At 50.1% G+C, this 20,053-nt stretch overlaps 1 protein-coding gene across 1 annotated transcript in view; it reads left to right on the forward strand.

The window, feature by feature from the left end:
• Window positions 1-14,454, forward strand: part of LOC140107115 (uncharacterized) — a 17,573-nt gene extending 3,119 nt beyond the window's left edge. The window contains exon 2 of the mRNA XM_072131666.1: window positions 13,202-14,454. Within this exon, the coding sequence (XP_071987767.1) occupies window positions 13,202-13,949 (748 nt within the window). The 3' untranslated portion in view covers window positions 13,950-14,454. The remainder of the gene's footprint in view (window positions 1-13,201) is intronic.
• Window positions 14,455-20,053: the final 5,599 nt, after the last annotated feature.

Raw genomic sequence — 20,053 nt, forward strand, 5'->3', positions numbered from 1 at the left:
TAGATACAGCGAGGAGTATCACACAGGAGAGGATTAGATACAGCGAGGAGTATCACACAGGAGAGGATTAGATACAGCGAGGAGTATCACAGTGGAGAGGATTAGATACAGCGAGGGGTATCACACAGGAGAGGATTAGATACAGCGGGGAGTATCACAGCGGAGAGGATTAGATACAGTGAGGAGTATCACACAGGAGAGGATTAGATACAGCGGGGAGTAGCACAGCGGAGAGGATTAGATACAGCGAGGAGTATCACACAGGAGAGGATTAGATACAGCGGGGAGTAGCACAGCGGAGAGGATTAGATACAGCGAGGAGTATCACACGAGAGGTTGACATACAGCGGGGAGTATCACACAGGGGAGGATTAGATACAGCGAGGAGTATCACAGCGGAGAGGATTAGATACAGCGGGGAGTATCACACAGGAGAGGATTAGATACAGCGAGAAGTATCACAGCGGAGAGGATTAGATACAGCGAGGAGTATCACAGCAGAGAGGATTAGATACAGCGAGGAGTATCACACAGGAGAGGATTAGATACAGCGGGGAGTATCACACAGGAGAGGATTAGATACAGCGAGGAGTATCACACAGGAGAGGATTAGATACAGCGAGGAGTATCACACAGGAGAGTATTAGATACAGCGAGGAGTATCACAGCGGAGAGGATGAGATACAGCAAGGAGTATCACACAGGAGAGGATTGGATACAGCGGGGAGTATCACAGCAGAGAGGATTAGATACAGCGGGGAGTATCACACAGAAGAGGATTAGATACAGCGGGGAGTATCACACAGAAGAGGATTAGATACAGCGGGGAGTATCACACAGGAGAGGATTAGATACAGCGGGGAGTATCACACAGGAGAGGATTAGATACAGCGAGGAGTATCACACAGGAGAGGATTAGATACAGCGGGGAGTATCACACAGGAGAGGATTAGATACAGCGAGGAGTATCACAGCGGACAGGATGACATACAGCGGGGAGTATCACACAAGGGAGGATTAGATACAGCGGGGAGTATCACACAGGAGAGGATTAGATACATCAAGCAGTATCACACAGGAGAGGATTAGATACAGCGAGGAGTATCACACAGGAGAGGATTAGATACAGCGGGGAGTATCAAACAGGAGATGATTAGATACAGCGGGGAGTATCACAGCGGATAGGATGACATACAGCGGGGAGTATCACACAGGAGAGGATTAGATACAGCGAGGAGTATCACAGCGGAGAGGATTAGATACAGCGGGGAGTATCACAGCGGAGAGGATTAGATACAGCGGGGAGTATCACACAGGAGAGGATTAGATACAGCGGGGAGTATCACACAGGAGAGGATTAGATACAGCGGGGAGTATCACAGCGGAGAGGATTAGATACAGCGGGGAGTATCACACAGGAGAGGATTAGATACAGCGGGGAGTATCACACAGTAGAGGATTAGATACAGCGGGGAGTATCACACAAGAGAGGATTAGATACAGCGGGGAGTATCACACAGGAGAGGATTAGATACAGCGGGGAGTATCACACAGGAGAGGATTAGATACAGCGGGGAGTATCACACAGGAGAGGATTAGATACAGCGGGGAGTATCACACAGGAGAGGATTAGATACAGCGGGGAGTATCACACAGTAGAGGATTAGATACAGCGGGGAGTATCACACAAGAGAGGATTAGATAGAGCGAGGAGTATCACACAAGAGAGGATTAGATAGAGCGAGGAGTATCACAGCGGATAGGATGACATACAGCGGGGAGTATCACACAGGGGAGGAATAGATACATCAAGGAGTATCACACAGGAGAGGATTAGATACAGCGGGGAGTATCACACAGGAGAGGATTAGATACAGCGGGGAGTAACACACAGTAGAGGATTAGATACAGCGAGGAGGATCGCACAGGAGAGGATTAGATACAGCGGGGAGTATCACACAAGAGAGGATTAGATACAGCGGGAAGTATCACACAGGAGAGGATGAGATACAGCGGGGAGTATCACACAGGAGAGGATTAGATACAGCGGGGAGTATCACGCAGAACAGGATTAGATACAGTATGTAGTATTACGGAGAAGATTAGATACAGCAGGGGTATCACAAATGAGAGGATTAGATACAGCGGGGAGTATCACACAGGAGAGGATGAGATACAGCAAGGAGTATCACACAGGAGAGGATTAGATACACAGCTCAGCAGACTGTATCACACAGGATGGGATTAGATACACAGCTCAGCAGACAGTATCACACAGGACAGGATTAGATACACAGCTCAGCAGGCAGTATCACACAGGACAGGATTAGATACACAGCTCAGCAGACAGTATCACACAGGACAGGATTAGATACACGGCTCAGCAGTCAGTATCACACAGGACAGGATTAGATACACAGCTCAGCAGACTGTATCACACAGGATGGGATTAGATACACAGCTCAGCAGACAGTATCACACAGGACAGGATTAGATACACAGCTCAGCAGGCAGTATCACACAGGAGAGGATTAGATACAGCGGGGAGTATCACAGCGGAGAGGATTAGATACAGCGGGGAGTATCACACAGGAGAGGATTAGATACAGCGGGGAGTATCACACAGGAGAGGATTAGATACAGCGGGGAGTATCACAGCGGAGAGGATTAGATACAGCGGGGAGTATCACACAGGAGAGGATTAGATACAGCGGGGAGTATCACACAGTAGAGGATTAGATACAGCGGGGAGTATCACACAAGAGAGGATTAGATACAGCGGGGAGTATCACACAGGAGAGGATTAGATACAGCGGGGAGTATCACACAGGAGAGGATTAGATACAGCGGGGAGTATCACACAGGAGAGGATTAGATACAGCGGGGAGTATCACACAGTAGAGGATTAGATACAGCGGGGAGTATCACACAAGAGAGGATTAGATAGAGCGAGGAGTATCACACAAGAGAGGATTAGATAGAGCGAGGAGTATCACAGCGGATAGGATGACATACAGCGGGGAGTATCACACAGGGGAGGAATAGATACAGCGGGGAGTATCACACAGGAGAGGATTAGATACAGCGGGGAGTATCACACAGGAGAGGATTAGATACAGCAGGGAGTATCACAGCGGAGAAGATTGCACAGGGGAGGATGAGATACAGCGGGAGTATCACACAGGAGAGGATTAGATACAGCGCAGAGGATTAGATACATCAAGGAGTATCACACAGGAGAGGATTAGATACAGCGGGGAGTATCACACAGGAGAGGATTAGATACAGCGGGGAGTAACACACAGTAGAGGATTAGATACAGCGAGGAGGATCGCACAGGAGAGGATTAGATACAGCGGGGAGTATCACACAAGAGAGGATTAGATACAGCGGGAAGTATCACACAGGAGAGGATGAGATACAGCGGGGAGTATCACACAGGAGAGGATTAGATACAGCGGGGAGTATCACGCAGAACAGGATTAGATACAGTATGTAGTATTACGGAGAAGATTAGATACAGCAGGGGTATCACAAATGAGAGGATTAGATACAGCGGGGAGTATCACACAGGAGAGGATGAGATACAGCAAGGAGTATCACACAGGAGAGGATTAGATACACAGCTCAGCAGACTGTATCACACAGGATGGGATTAGATACACAGCTCAGCAGACAGTATCACACAGGACAGGATTAGATACACAGCTCAGCAGGCAGTATCACACAGGACAGGATTAGATACACAGCTCAGCAGACAGTATCACACAGGACAGGATTAGATACACGGCTCAGCAGTCAGTATCACACAGGACAGGATTAGATACACAGCTCAGCAGACTGTATCACACAGGATGGGATTAGATACACAGCTCAGCAGACAGTATCACACAGGACAGGATTAGATACACAGCTCAGCAGGCAGTATCACACAGGACAGGATTAGATACACAGCTCAGCAGACAGTATCACACAGGACAGGATTAGATACACGGCTCAGCAGGCAGTATCACACACCATGGGATGAGATACACTGCTCAGCAGTCAGTATCACACAAGATAGGATTAGATACACAGCTCAACAGATTGTATCACACTGGAGAGGATTAGATACACTGCTCAGCAGACAGTATCACACAGGAGAGGATTAGATACAGCTCAGCAGACAGTATCACACAGGAGAGGATGAGATACACAGCTCAGCAGACAGTATCACACAGCATAGGATTAGATACACAGCTCAGAAGACAGTATCACACAGGAGAGGATTAGATACACAGCTCAGCAGACTGTATCACACAGCATAGGATTAGATACACAGCTCAGAAGACAGTATCACACAGGAAAGGATTAGATACACAGCTCAGCAGTCAGTATCTCGCAGGATAGGATTAGATACACAGCTCAGCAGACAGAATCACACAGGAGAGGATTAGATACATGGCTCAGCAGACAGTATCACACAGGAGAGGATGAGATACACAGCTCAGCAGACAGTATCACACAGGAAAGGATTAGATACACAGCTCAGCAGACAGTATCACACAGGATAGGATTAGATACACTGCTCAGCAGACAGTATCACAGAGGATAGGATTAGATACACAGCTCAGCAGACAGTATCACACAGGACAGGATTAGATACACGGCTCAGCAGGCAGTATCACACACCATGGGATGAGATACACTGCTCAGCAGTCAGTATCACACAAGATAGGATTAGATACACAGCTCAACAGATTGTATCACACTGGAGAGGATTAGATACACTGCTCAGCAGACAGTATCACACAGGAGAGGATTAGATACAGCTCAGCAGACAGTATCACACAGGAGAGGATGAGATACACAGCTCAGCAGACAGTATCACACAGCATAGGATTAGATACACAGCTCAGAAGACAGTATCACACAGGAGAGGATTAGATACACAGCTCAGCAGACTGTATCACACAGCATAGGATTAGATAAACAGCTCAGAAGACAGTATCACACAGGAAAGGATTAGATACACAGCTCAGCAGTCAGTATCTCGCAGGATAGGATTAGATACACAGCTCAGCAGACAGAATCACACAGGAGAGGATTAGATACATGGCTCAGCAGACAGTATCACACAGGAGAGGATGAGATACACAGCTCAGCAGACAGTATCACACAGGAAAGGATTAGATACACAGCTCAGCAGACAGTATCACACAGGATAGGATTAGATACACTGCTCAGCAGACAGTATCACACAGGAGAGGATTAGATAGAGCTCAGCAGACAGTATCACACAGGAGAGGATTAGATACACAGCTCAGCATCCAGTATCACACAGGAGGATTAGATACACAGCTCAGCAGACAGTATCACACAGGATAGGATTAGATACACAGCTCAGCAGTCAGTATCACACAGGAGAGGATGAGATACACAGCTCAGCAGTCAGTATCACACAGGAGAGGATTAGATACACAGCTCAGCAGTCAGTATCACACAGGATAGGATTAGATACACAGCTCAGTAGAGAGTATCACACAGGATAGGATTAGATACACAGCTCAGCAGGCAGTATCACACAGGGGAGGATTAGATACACAGCTCAGCAGACAGTATCACACAGGATAGGATTAGATACACAGCTCAGCAGTCTGTATCACACAGGAGAGGATGAGATACACAGCTCAGCAGTCAGTATAACACAGGAGAGGATTAGATACACAGCTCAGCAGACTCTATCACACAGGATAGGATTAGATACACAGCTCAGCAGACTCTATCACACAGGAGAGGATTAGATACACAGCTCAGCAGACAGTATCACACAGGAGAGGATTAGATACACAGCTCAGCAGACTGTATCACACAGGATAGGATGAGATACACAGCTCAGCAGACAGTATCACACAGCATAGGATTAGATACACTGCTCAGCAGACAGTATCACACAGGAGAGGATTAGATACACAGCTCAGCAGACAGTATCACACAGGATAGGATTAGATACACAGCTCAGCAGACAGTATCACACAGGAAAGGATTAGATACACAGCTCAGCAGACAGTATCACACAGGATAGGATTAGATACACTGCTCAGCAGACAGTATCACACAGGAAAGGATTAGATACACAGCTCAGCAGACTATCATACAGGAGAGGATTAGATACACAGCTCAGCAGTCAGTATCACACAGGAAAGGATTAGATACACAGCTCAGCAGGCAGTATCACCCAGGAGAGGATTAGATACACAGCTCAGCAGGCAGTATCACACAGGATAGGATTAGATACACAGCTCAGCTGACAGTATCACACAGGATTAGATACACAGCTCAGCAGGCAGTATCACACAGGATGGGATTAGATACACAGCTCAGCAGACAGAATCACACAGGAGAGGATTAGATACACTGCTCAGCAGTCAGTATCACACAGGAGAGGATTAGATACACAGCTCAGCAGTCAGTATCACACAGGAGAGGGCTAGATACACAGCTCAGCAGACAGTATCACACAGGAAAGGATTAGATACACAGCTCAGCAGACAGAATCACACAGGAGAGGATTAGATACACTGCTCAGCAGTCAGTATCACACAGGAGAGGATTAGATACACAGCTCAGCAGACAGTATCACACAGGATAGGATTAGATACACTGCTCAGCAGACTGTATCACACAGGATGGGATTAGATACACAGCTCAGCAGACAGTATCACACAGGATAGGATTAGATACACAGCTCAGCAGACAGTATCACACAGGAGAGGATTAGATACACGGCTCAGCAGGCAGTATCACACAGGATAGGATTAGATACACAGCTCAGCAGGCAGTATCACACAGGATAGGATTAGATACACAGCTCAGCAGGCAGTATCACACAGGAGAGGATTAGATACACTGCTCAGCAGGCAGGATCACACAGGAGAGGATTAGATACACAGCTCAGCAGACAGTATCACACAGGATAGGATGAGATACACTGCTCAGCAGACAGTATCACACAGGATAGGATTAGATACACAGCTCAGCAGACTGTATCACACAGGAGAGGATTAGATACACAGCTCAGCAGACAGTATCACACAGGATAGGATGAGATACACTACTCAGCAGACAGTATCACACAGGATAGGATTAGATACACAGCTCAGCATTCAGTATCACACAGGAGAGGATTAGATATACAGCTCAGCAGACTATCACACAGGATAGGATTAGATACACTGCTCAGCAGACAGTATCACACAGGATAGGATTAGATACACAGCTCAGCAGACTGTATCATACAGGAAAGGATTTAATACACTGCTCAGCAGACAGTATCACACAGGATAGGATTAGATACACAGCTCAGCAGACTGTATCACACAGGAGAGGATTAGATACACAGCTCAGCAGTCAGTATCACACAGGATAGGATTAGATACACAGCTCAGCAGTCAGTATCACACAGGATAGGATTAGATACACAGCTCAGCAGACTGTATCACACAGGATAGGATTAGATACACTGCTCAGCAGACAGTATCACACAGGATAGGATTAGATACACAGCTCAGCAGACTGTATCATACAGGAAAGGATTAGATACACAGCTCAGCAGTCAGTATCACACAGGAAAGGATTAGATACACAGCAGTCAGTATCACACAGGAGAGGATTAGATACATAGCAGTCAGTATCACACAGGAGAGGATTAGATACACAGCTCAGCAGACAGTATCACACAGGAGAGGATGAGATACACAGCAGGCAGTATCACACAGCATGGGCTTAGATACACAGCAGTCGGTATCACACAGGATAGTATTAGATACACAGCAGTCAGTATCACACAGGGGAGGATTAGATACACAACAGTCAGTATCACACAGGACAGGATGAGATACACAGCAGACAGTATCACACAGGAAAGGATTAGATACTTAGCAGTCAGTATCACACAGGAGAGGATTAGATACTTAGCAGTCAGTATCACACAGGAGAGGATTAGATACTTAGCAGTCAGTATCACACAGGAGAGGATTAGATACACAGCAGTCAGTATCACACAGGAGAGGATTAGATACACAGCAGTCAATATCATACAGGATAGGATTAGATACACAGCAGTCAGTATCACACAGGAGAGGATGAGATACACAGCAGACAGTATCACACAGGAGAGGATTAGATACTTAGCAGTCAGTATCACACAGGAGAGGATAAGATACACATCAGTCAGTATCACACAGGAGAGGATTAGATACACAGCAGTCAGTATCACACAGGAGATGATTAGATACACAGCAGGCAGTATCACACAGGAGAGGATGAGATACACAGCAGTCAGTATCACACAGGAGAGGATTAGATACACAGCAGTCAGTATCACACAGGAGAGGATTAGATACACAGCAGTCAGTATCACACAGGAGAGGATTAGATACGCAGCAGTCAGTATCACACAGGATAGGATTAGATACACAGCAGACAGTATCACACAGGATAAGATTAGATACACAGCAGTCAGTATCACACAGGAGAGGATGAGATACACAGCAGACAGTATCACACAGGAGAGGATTAGATACTTAGCAGTCAGTATCACACAGGAGATGATTAGATACACAGCAGGCAGTATCACACAGGAGAGGATGAGATACACAGCAGTCAGTATCACACAGGAGAGGATTAGATACACAGCAGTCAGTATCACACAGGAGAGGATTAGATACACAGCAGTCAGTATCACACAGGAGAGGATTAGATACGCAGCAGTCAGTATCACACAGGATAGGATTAGATACACAGCAGACAGTATCACACAGGATAAGATTAGATACACAGCAGTCAGTATCACACAGGAGAGGATGAGATACACAGCAGACAGTATCACACAGGAGAGGATTAGATACTTAGCAGTCAGTATCACACAGGAGATGATTAGATACACAGCAGGCAGTATCACACAGGAGAGGATTAGATACACAGCAGTCAGTATCACACAGGAGATGATTAGATACGCAGCAGTCAGTATCACACAGGAGAGGATTAGATACACAGCAGGCATAATCACACAGGAGAGGATGAGATACACAGCAGGCAGTATCACACAGCATGGGCTTAGATACACAGCAGTCGTTATCACACAGGATAGTATTAGATACACAGCAGTCAATATCACACAGGAGAGGATTAGATACACAGCAAACAGTATCACACAGGAGAGGATGAGATACACAGCAGACAGTATCACACAGGAGAGGATTAGATACTTAGCAGTCAGTATCACACAGGAGAGGATTGGATACACAGCAGTCAGTATCACACAGGAGAGGATTAGATACACAGCAGGCAGTATCACACAGGGGAGGATTAGATACACAGCAGTCAGTATCACACAGGAGAGGATTAGATACACAGCAGTCAGTATCACACAGGAGAGGATTAGATACACAGCAGTCAGTATCACACAGGAGAGGATTAGATACACAGCAGTCAGTATCACACAGGAGAGGATTAGATACACAGCAGGCAGTATCACACAGGAGAGGATTAGATACACAGCAGACAGTATCACACAGGAGAGGATTAGATACTTAGCAGTCAGTATCACACAGGAGAGGATTGGATACACAGCAGTCAGTATCACACAGGAGAGGATTAGATACTTAGCAGTCAGTATCACACAGGAGAGGATTGGATACACAGCAGTCAGTATCACACAGGATAGGATTGGATACACAGCAGTCAGTATCACACAGGAGAGGATGAGATACACAGCAGGCAGTATCACACAGGAGAGGATTAGATACACAGCAAACAGTATCACACAGGAGAGGATTAGATACACAGCAGTCAGTATCATACAGGATAAGATTAGATACACAGCAGTCAGTATCACACAGGAGAGGATGAGATACACAGCAGTCAGTATCATACAGGAGAGGATTAGATACACAGCAGTCAGTATCACACAGGAGAGGATTAGATACTTAGCAGTCAGTATCACACATGAGAGGATTAGATACACAGCAGTCAGTATCACACAGGAGAGGATTAGATACGCAGCAGTCAGTATCACACAGGATAGGATTAGATACACAGCAGACAGTATCACACAGGATAAGATTAGATACACAGCAGTCAGTATCACACAGGAGAGGATGAGATACACAGCAGTCAGTATCACACAGGAGAGGATTAGATACTTAGCAGTCAGTATCACACAGGAGATGATTAGATACACAGCAGGCAGTATCACACAGGAGAGGATGAGATACACAGCAGTCAGTATCACACAGGAGAGGATTAGATACACAGCAGTCAGTATCACACAGGAGAGGATTAGATACGCAGCAGTCAGTATCACACAGGATAGGATTAGATACACAGCAGACAGTATCACACAGGATAAGATTAGATACACAGCAGTCAGTATCACACAGGAGAGGATGAGATACACAGCAGACAGTATCACACAGGAGAGGATTAGATACTTAGCAGTCAGTATCACACAGGAGATGATTAGATACACAGCAGGCAGTATCACACAGGAGAGGATTAGATACACAGCAGTCAGTATCACACAGGAGAGGATTAGATACACAGCAGTCAGTATCACACAGGAGAGGATTAGATACACAGCAGGCAGTATCACACAGGAGAGGATTAGATACACAGCAGACAGTATCACACAGGAGAGGATTAGATACTTAGCAGTCAGTATCACACAGGAGAGGATTGGATACACAGCAGTCAGTATCACACAGGAGAGGATTAGATACTTAGCAGTCAGTATCACACAGGAGAGGATTGGATACACAGCAGTCAGTATCACACAGGATAGGATTGGATACACAGCAGTCAGTATCACACAGGAGAGGATGAGATACACAGCAGGCAGTATCACACAGGAGAGGATTAGATACACAGCAAACAGTATCACACAGGAGAGGATTAGATACACAGCAGTCAGTATCATACAGGATAAGATTAGATACACAGCAGTCAGTATCACACAGGAGAGGATGAGATACACAGCAGTCAGTATCATACAGGAGAGGATTAGATACACAGCAGTCAGTATCACACAGGAGAGGATTAGATACTTAGCAGTCAGTATCACACATGAGAGGATTAGATACACAGCAGTCAGTATCACACAGGAGAGGATGAGATACACAGCAGGCAGTATCACACAGGAGAGGATTAGATACTTAGCAGTCAGTATCACACAGGAGAGGATTAGATACTTAGCAGTCAGTATCACACAGGAGAGGATTAGATACACAGCAGTCAGTATCACACAGGAGAGGATTAGATACACAGCTCAGCAGTCAGTATCACACAGGAGAGGATTAGATACACAGCAGTCAGTATCATACAGGATAAGATTAGATACACAGCAGTCAGTATCACACAGGAGAGGATGAGATACACAGCAGACAGTATCACACAGGAGAGGATTAGATACTTAGCAGTCAGTATCACACAGGAGAGGATTAGATACACAGCAGTCAGTATCACACAGGAGAGGATTAGATACACAGCAGTCAGTATCACACAGGAGAGGATTAGATACACAGCAGTCAGTATCATACAGGATAGGATTAGATACACAGCAGTCAGTATCATACAGGATAAGATTAGATACACAGCAGTCAGTATCACACAGGAGAGGATGAGATACACAGCAGACAGTATCACACAGGAGAGGATTAGATACTTAGCAGTCAGTATCACACAGGAGAGGATTAGATACACATCAGTCAGTATCACACAGGAGAGGATTAGATACGCAGCAGTCAGTATCACACAGGAGAGGATTAGATACACAGCAGTCAGTATCACACAGGAGAGGATTAGATACACAGCAGGCAGTATCACACAGGAGAGGATGAGATACACAGCAGGCAGTATCACACAGGAGAGGATTAGATACTTAGCAGTCAGTATCACACAGGAGAGGATTAGATACTTAGCAGTCAGTATCACACAGGAGAGGATTAGATACGCAGCAGTCAGTATCACACAGGAGAGGATTAGATACACAGCAGGCAGTATCACACAGGAGAGGATGAGATACACAGCAGGCAGTATCACACAGCATGGGCTTAGATACACAGCAGTCGTTATCACACAGGATAGTATTAGATACACAGCAGTCAGTATCACACAGGGGAGGATTAGATACACAGCAGTCAATATCACACAGGAGAGGATGAGATACACAACAGACAGTATCACACAGGAGAGGATTAGATACTTAGCAGTCAGTATCACACAGGAGAGGATTAGATACACAGAAGTCAGTATCACACAGGAGAGGATGAGATACACAGCAGACAGTATCACACAGGAGAGGATTAGATACTTAGCAGTCAGTATCACACAGGAGAGGATTGGATACACAGCAGTCAGTATCACACAGGAGAGGATGAGATACACAGCAGGCAGTATCACACAGGAGAGGATTAGATACACAGCAGTCAGTATCACACAGGAGAGGATTAGATACTTAGCAGTCAGTATCACACAGGAGAGGATTAGATACACAGCAGTCAGTATCACACAGGAGAGGATGAGATACACAGCAGGCAGTATTACACAGGAGAGGATTAGATAGTTAGCAGTCAGTATCACACAGGAGAGGATTAGATACACAGCAGGCAGTATCACACAGGAGAGGATGAGATACACGGCTCAGATACATGTATCAGTAGTGCAGTCTGTAGGGCAGTAATGGCGAACCTTTTAGAGACCGAGTGTCCAAACTACAACAAAGACCCGCTTATTTATCACAAAGTGCCAGCACAGAAATGTAATTTGTGATTTATACTCCCTTCTCTGTCACTGTTTTATTGATATCAGCCCCTGAGGCACCAATAAAGCAGAAAATAGTCCCAGGTAGCGCTGTCACTTTATAATACCTCTGTGCACAGCAAGTCCTGGGCTGTCTGGGACTGCAGGAAGATACCTGGAGTCATCTCTGGTGATGCCTGAGTGCCCACAGAAAGGGCTCTGAGTGCCACCTCTGGCACCAGTGCCATAGGTTAGCCATCACTGCTGTAGGGTGTGTAGGGGTATCTGGCGCCTCCTGCTGCTCGGGTTGTGGCGCTGTGTATTTTTGCTGCGCTGTTGATGCTGCAGGGTCAGTAATAAATGTGGCGCGGGGTCGGACTAAGAGGTCACAGCCGCTTTATGTGACACTATTTTGTTTTGTCAGACACCGGAGAAGCCGCGACACAAAACTGGCGCAGACACTTTATAAATACAAGATCCAAAGACGTCCTGTGCAGCGCACAGTACCAGAGAACTGGCGCAGACAAGATCCAAAGACGTCCTGTGCAGCGCACAGTACCAGAGAACTGGCGCAGACAAGATCCAAAGACGTCCTGTGCAGCGCACAGTACCAGAGAACTGGCGCAGACAAGATCCAAAGACGTCCTGTGCAGCGCACAGTACCAGAGAACTGGCGCAGACAAGATCCAAAGACGTCCTGTGCAGCGCACAGTACCAGAGAACTGGCGCAGACAAGATCCAAAGACGTCCTGTGCAGCGCACAGTACCAGAGAACTGGCGCAGACAAGATCCAAAGACGTCCTGTGCAGCGCACAGTACCAGAGAACTGGCGCAGACAAGATCCAAAGACGTCCTGTGCAGCGCACAGTACCAGAGAACTGGCGCAGACAAGATCCAAAGACGTCCTGTGCAGCGCACAGTACCAGAGAACTGGCGCAGACAAGATCCAAAGACGTCCTGTGCAGCGCACAGTACCAGAGAACTGGCGCAGACAAGATCCAAAGACGTCCTGTGCAGCGCACAGTACCAGAGAACTGGCGCAGACAAGATCCAAAGACGTCCTGTGCAGCGCACAGTACCAGAGAACTGGCGCAGGCGCAGTGATAGATCTGGGCCTTGGCGTCACTTCTCTGTGTTTCTTTTCAGTAACTTTCTCCAGATTTATCATGTGAAGAGGGAAGTCCCAAATTTAGGTGGTGTGGTCAGCGCCCGTGTCCTGCAGACAGACACAGATGTGACCGGCCACGGCCCAGTGCCTTCTGATTCTGTTACAGAACCGAACCGCGAACACGTGACAGCACCAGAGTTTGCCGTGCGGCGCCTGATTTGCCTGTAAGAGTTGCAAACTTTTGCGCCAATGACCTTCAGTCTGGAGCAGGCGGAGGTCATAGGTCATAGAAGTCTGAGCAGGTGAAACTTTCCTAACAAAAGTCTCATTAAACCGACAGACGCATAACAATAGGACAAATCAGACCCTAAACAATACAAAAGACCCCAAAAGATAGACGCTCCTTCCCAGACTAATAATATCCTGTCCCAGGTATCAGGTGTAATACACTCCCAGCATCAGCACCGCACCCAGGTATTATAATGCTAAAGAGCGCCCCCTGTGTGCACTGTCACATGCGGGACCCACCCCGCCCGAAATACACATCCACAGTGCCCCCCAGTGTGATACCGGCTGCTGTATCTCATCTCCCCAGTGTGATACCGGCTGCTGTATCTCATCTCCCCTGTGTGATACCGGCTGCTGTATCTCATCTCCCCGGTGTGATACCGGCTGCTGTATCTCATCCCCCAGTGTGATAGCGGCTGCTGTATCTCATCTCCCCTGTGTGATACCGGCTGCTGTATCTCATCTCCCCTGTGTGATACCGGCTGCTGTATCTCATCTCCCCGGTGTGATACCGGCTGCTGTATCTCATCTCCCCTGTGTGATACCGGCTGCTGTATCTCATCTCCCCTGTGTGATACCGGCTGCTGTATCTCATCTCCCCTGTGTGATACCGGCTGCTGTATCTCATCTCCCCTGTGTGATACCGGCTGCTGTATCTCATCTCCCCTGTGTGATACCGGCTGCTGTATCTCATCTCCCCGGTGTGATACCGGCTGCTGTATCTCATCCCCCCTGTGTGATACCGGCTGCTGTATCTCATCCCCCCTGTGTGATACCGGCTGCTGTATCTCATCCCCCCAGTGTGATACTGGCTGCTGTATCTCATCCCCCCTGTGTGATACCGACTGCTGTATCTCATCCCCCCAGTGTGATACCGGCTGCTGTATCTCATCCCCCCTGTGTGATACCGGCTGCTGTATCTCATCTCCCCTGTGTGATACCGGCTGCTGTATCTCATCTCCCCTGTGTGATACCGGCTGCTGTATCTCATCTCCCCTGTGTGATACCGGCTCCTGTATCTCATCTCCCCTGTGTGATACCGGCTGCTGTATCTCATCCCCCCGGTGTGATACCGGCTGCTGTATCTCATCACCCCTGTGTGATACCGGCTGCTGTATCTCATCCCCCCTGTGTGATACCGGCTGCTGTATCTCATCCCCCCTGTGTGATACCGGCTGCTGTATCTCATCTCCCCTGTGTGATACCGACTGCTGTATCTCATCCCCCCTGTGTGATACCGGCTGCTGTATCTCATCCCCCCTGTGTGATACCGACTGCTGTATCTCATCCCCCCTGTGTGATTCCGGCTGCTGTATCTCATCTCCCCTGTGTGATACCGGCTGCTGTATCTAATCTCCCCAGTGTGATACCGGCTGCTGTATCTCATCCCCCCAGTGTGATACCGGCTGCTGTATCTCATCCCCCTTGTGTGATACCGGCTGCTGTATCTCATCCCCCCTGTGTGATACCGGCTGCTGTATCTCATCCCCCCTGTGTGATACCGGCTGCTGTATCTCATCCCCCCGGTGTGATACCGGCTGCTGTATCTCATCTCCCCTGTGTGATACCGACTGCTGTATCTCATCCCCCCTGTGTGATACCGGCTCCTGTATCTCATCCCCCCTGTATGATACCGGCTCCTGTATCTCATCCCCCCTGTGTGATACCGGCTGCTGTATCTCATCCCCCCTGTGTGATACCGGCTGCTGTATCTCATCTCCCTGGTGTGATACCGGCTGCTGTATCTCATCTCCCCTGTGTGTTACCGGCTGCTGTATCTCATCTCCCCTGTGTGATACCGGCTGCTGTATCTCATCTCCCCTGTGTGATACCGGCTGCTGTATCTCATCCCCCCGGTGTGATACCGGCTGCTGTATCTCATCTCCCCGGTGTGATACCGGCTGCTGTATCTCATCACCCCTGTGTGATACCGGCTGCTGTATCTCATCTCCCCGGTGTGATACCGGCTGCTGTATCTCATCTCCCCTGTGTGATACCGGCTCCTGTATCTCATCCCCCCGGTGTGATACCGGCTGCTGTATCTCATCACCCCTGTGTGATACCGGCTGCTGTATCTCATCCCCCCTGTGTGATACCGGCTGCTGTATCTCATCTCCCCTGTGTGATACCGGCTGCTGTATCTCATCTCCCCTGTGTGATACCGGCTGCTGTATCTCATCCCCCAGTGTGATACCGGCTCCTGTATCTCATCCCCCCTGTGTGATACCGGCTGCTGTATCTCATCCCCCCTGTGTGATACCGGCTGCTGTATCTCATCCCCCCTGTGTGATACCGGCTGCTGTATCTCATCCCCCCTGTGTGATACCGGCTGCTGTATCTCATCACCCCTGTGTGATACCGGCTGCTGTATCTCATCCCCCCTGTGTGATACCGGCTGCTGTATCTCATCCCCCCTGTGTGATACCGGCTGCTGTATCTCATCTCCCCTGTGTGATACCGACTGCTGTATCTCATCCCCCCTGTGTGATACCGGCTGCTGTATCTCATCCCCCCTGTGTGATACCGGCTGCTGTATCTCATCACCCCTGTGTGATACCGGCTGCTGTATCTCATCCCCCCTGTGTGATACCGGCTGCTGTATCTCATCTCCCCTGTGTGATACCGGCTGCTGTATCTCATCCCCCAGTGTGATACCGGCTCCTGTATCTCATCCCCCCTGTGTGATACCGGCTGCTGTATCTCATCCCCCCTGTGTGATACCGGCTGCTGTATCTCATCCCCCCTGTGTGATACCGGCTGCTGTATCTCATCCCCCCTGTGTGATACCGGCTGCTGTATCTCATCCCCCCTGTGTGATACCGGCTGCTGTATCTCATCTCCCCTGTGTGATACCGGCTGCTGTATCTCATCTCCCCTGTGTGATACCGGCTGCTGTATCTCATCTCCCCTGTGTGATACCGGCTCCTGTATCTCATCCCCCCTGTGTGATACCGGCTGCTGTATCTCATCCCCCCTGTGTGATACCGGCTGCTGTATCTCATCCCCCCTGTGTGATACCGCCTGCTGTATCCAATCCCCCCGGGGTGATACAGCCTCCTGTATCTAATCCTCTCCTGTGTGATACTCCACGCTGTATCTAATCCTCTCCTGTGTGATACAGCCTCCTGTATCTAATCCTCTGGTGTGTGATACTCCACGCTGTATCTAATCCTCTGGTGTGTGATACTGACTGCTAAGTATCTAATCCTCTGGTGTGTGATACAGCCTCCTGTATCTAATCCTCTCCTGTGTGATACTCCACGCTGTATCTAATCCTCTGGTGTGTGATACACGTCCCGGCTCGCAGTTATGGCTGTGAGGAGCGGTTACATACAGACAATGGCCGCTCTCGCCCTCCTCCGGTCTCCATCATCAATCGCTCGGCTTTATGAGGTAACTGCCGTGACAGGAAGTGGAGCCCAAAAGCCACCAATAGCAGCGCAGCTTTCATGCTCAGACTCGCTGTCAATCCATGTAAGCTGCTCTGTGATTGGTTGTCCATCATGAACCTACTGCCATGGTGTAACTACAGGAGCAACGTGCTGCAGATACACCGGGGCCCCAGGAGGGATGTGCTGCAGATACACCGGGGCCTCAGGAGGGATGTGCTGCAGATACACCGGGGCCCCAGGAGGGATGTGCTGCAGATACACCGGGGCCTCAGGAGGGATGTGCTGCAGATACACCGGGGCCCTCAGGAGGGATGTGCTGCAGATACACCGGGGCCCTGAGGAGGGATGTGCTGCAGATACACCGGGGCCTCAGGAGGGATGTGCTGCAGATACACCGGGGCCCTCAGGAGGGATGTGCTGCAGATACACCAGGGCCTCAGGAGGGATGTGCTGCAGATACACCGGGGCCCTCAGGAGGGATGTGCTGCAGATACACCGGGGCCCTCAGGAGGGATGTGCTGCAGATACACCGGGGCCCCAGGAGGGATGTGCTGCAGATACACCAGGGCCCTGAGGAGGGATGTGCTGCAGATACACCAGGGCCTCAGGAGGGATGTGCTGCAGATACACCGGGGCCCCAGGAGGGATGTGCTGCAGATACACCGGGGCCTCAGGAGGGATGCGCTGCAGATACACCGGGGCCCTCAGGAGGGATGTGCTGCAGATACACCGGGGCCTCAGGAGGGATGTGCTGCAGATACACCGGGGCCCTCGGGAGGGATGTGCTGCAGATACACCGGGGCCCTCAGGAGGGATGTGCTGCAGATACACCGGGGCCCCAGGAGGGATGTGCTGCAGATACACCGGGGCCTCAGGAGGGATGTGCTGCAGATACACCGGGGCCCTCGGGAGGGATGTGCTGCAGATACACCGGGCCCTCGGGAGGGATGTGCTGCAGATACACCGGGGCCTCGGGAGGGATGTGCTGCACATACACCGGGGCCCTCGGGAGGGATGTGCTGCACATACACCGGGGCCCTCAGGAGGGATGTGCTGCAGATACACCGGGGCCCTGAGGAGGGATGTGCTGCAGATACACCGGGGCCCCAGGAGGGATGTGCTGCAGATACACCGGGCCCTCAGGAGGGATGTGCTGCAGATACACCGGGGCCTCAGGAGGGATGTGCTGCAGATACACCGGGGCCCCAGGAGGGATGTGCTGCAGATACACCGGGGCCCTGAGGAGGGATGTGCTGCAGATACACCGGGGGCCTCAGGAGGGATGTGCTGCAGATACACCGGGGCCTCAGGAGGGATGTGCTGCAGATACACCGGGGCCCTCAGGAGGGATGTGCTGCAGATACACCGGGGTCCTGAGGAGGGTTGTGCTGCAGATACACCGGGGCCTCAGGAGGGATGTGCTGCAGATACACCGGGGCCCTGAGGAGGGATGTGCTGCAGATACACCGGGGCCCTCAGGAGGGATGTGCTGCAGATACACCGGGGCCCCAGGAGGGATGTGCTGCAGATACACCGGGGCCCCTGGAGGGATGTGCTGCAGATACACCGGGGCCCTCAGGAGGGATGTGCTGCAGATACACCGGGGCCTCGGGAGGGATGTGCTGCAGATACACCGGGGCCCTGAGGAGGGATGTGCTGCAGATACACCGGGGCCCTCAGGAGGGATGTGCTGCAGATACACCGGGGCCCCAGGAGGGATGTGCTGCAGATACACCAGGGCCCTGAGGAGGGATGTGCTGCAGATACACCAGGGCCTCAGGAGGGATGTGCTGCAGATACACCGGGGCCCTGAGGAGGGATGTGCTGCAGATACACCGGGGCCCCAGGAGGGATGTGCTGCAGATACACCGGGGCCCTGAGGAGGGATGTGCTGCAGATACACCGGGGCCTCAGGAGCAACGTGCTGCAGATACACCGGGGCCCTCAGGAGGGATGTGCTGCAGATACTCCGGGGCCTCAGGAGGGATGTGCTGCAGATACACCGGGGCCCTGAGGAGGGATGTGCTGCAGATACACCGGGGCCTCAGGAGGGATGTGCTGCAGATACACCGGGGCCCTCAGGAGGGATGTGCTGCAGATACACCAGGGCCTCAGGAGGGATGTGCTGCAGATACACCGGGGCCCCAGGAGGGATGTGCTGCAGATACACCGGGGCCCCAGGAGGGATGTGCTGCAGATACACCGGGGCCCTCAGGAGGGATGTGCTGCAGATACACCGGGGCCCTCGGGAGGGATGTGCTGCAGATACACCGGGGCCTCAGGAGGGATGTGCTGCAGATACACCGGGGCCTCAGGAGGGATGTGCTGCAGATACACCGGGGCCTCAGGAGGGATGTGCTGCAGATACACCGGGGCCCTGAGGAGGGATGTGCTGCAGATACACCGGGCCCTCGGGAGGGATGTGCTGCAGATACACCGGGGCCTCAGGAGGGATGTGCTGCACATACACCGGGGCCCCAGGAGGGAT

Source organism: Engystomops pustulosus, unplaced genomic scaffold (assembly GCF_040894005.1).
Source record: "Engystomops pustulosus unplaced genomic scaffold, aEngPut4.maternal MAT_SCAFFOLD_117, whole genome shotgun sequence".
Lineage (NCBI taxonomy): Eukaryota > Metazoa > Chordata > Amphibia > Anura > Leptodactylidae > Engystomops > Engystomops pustulosus.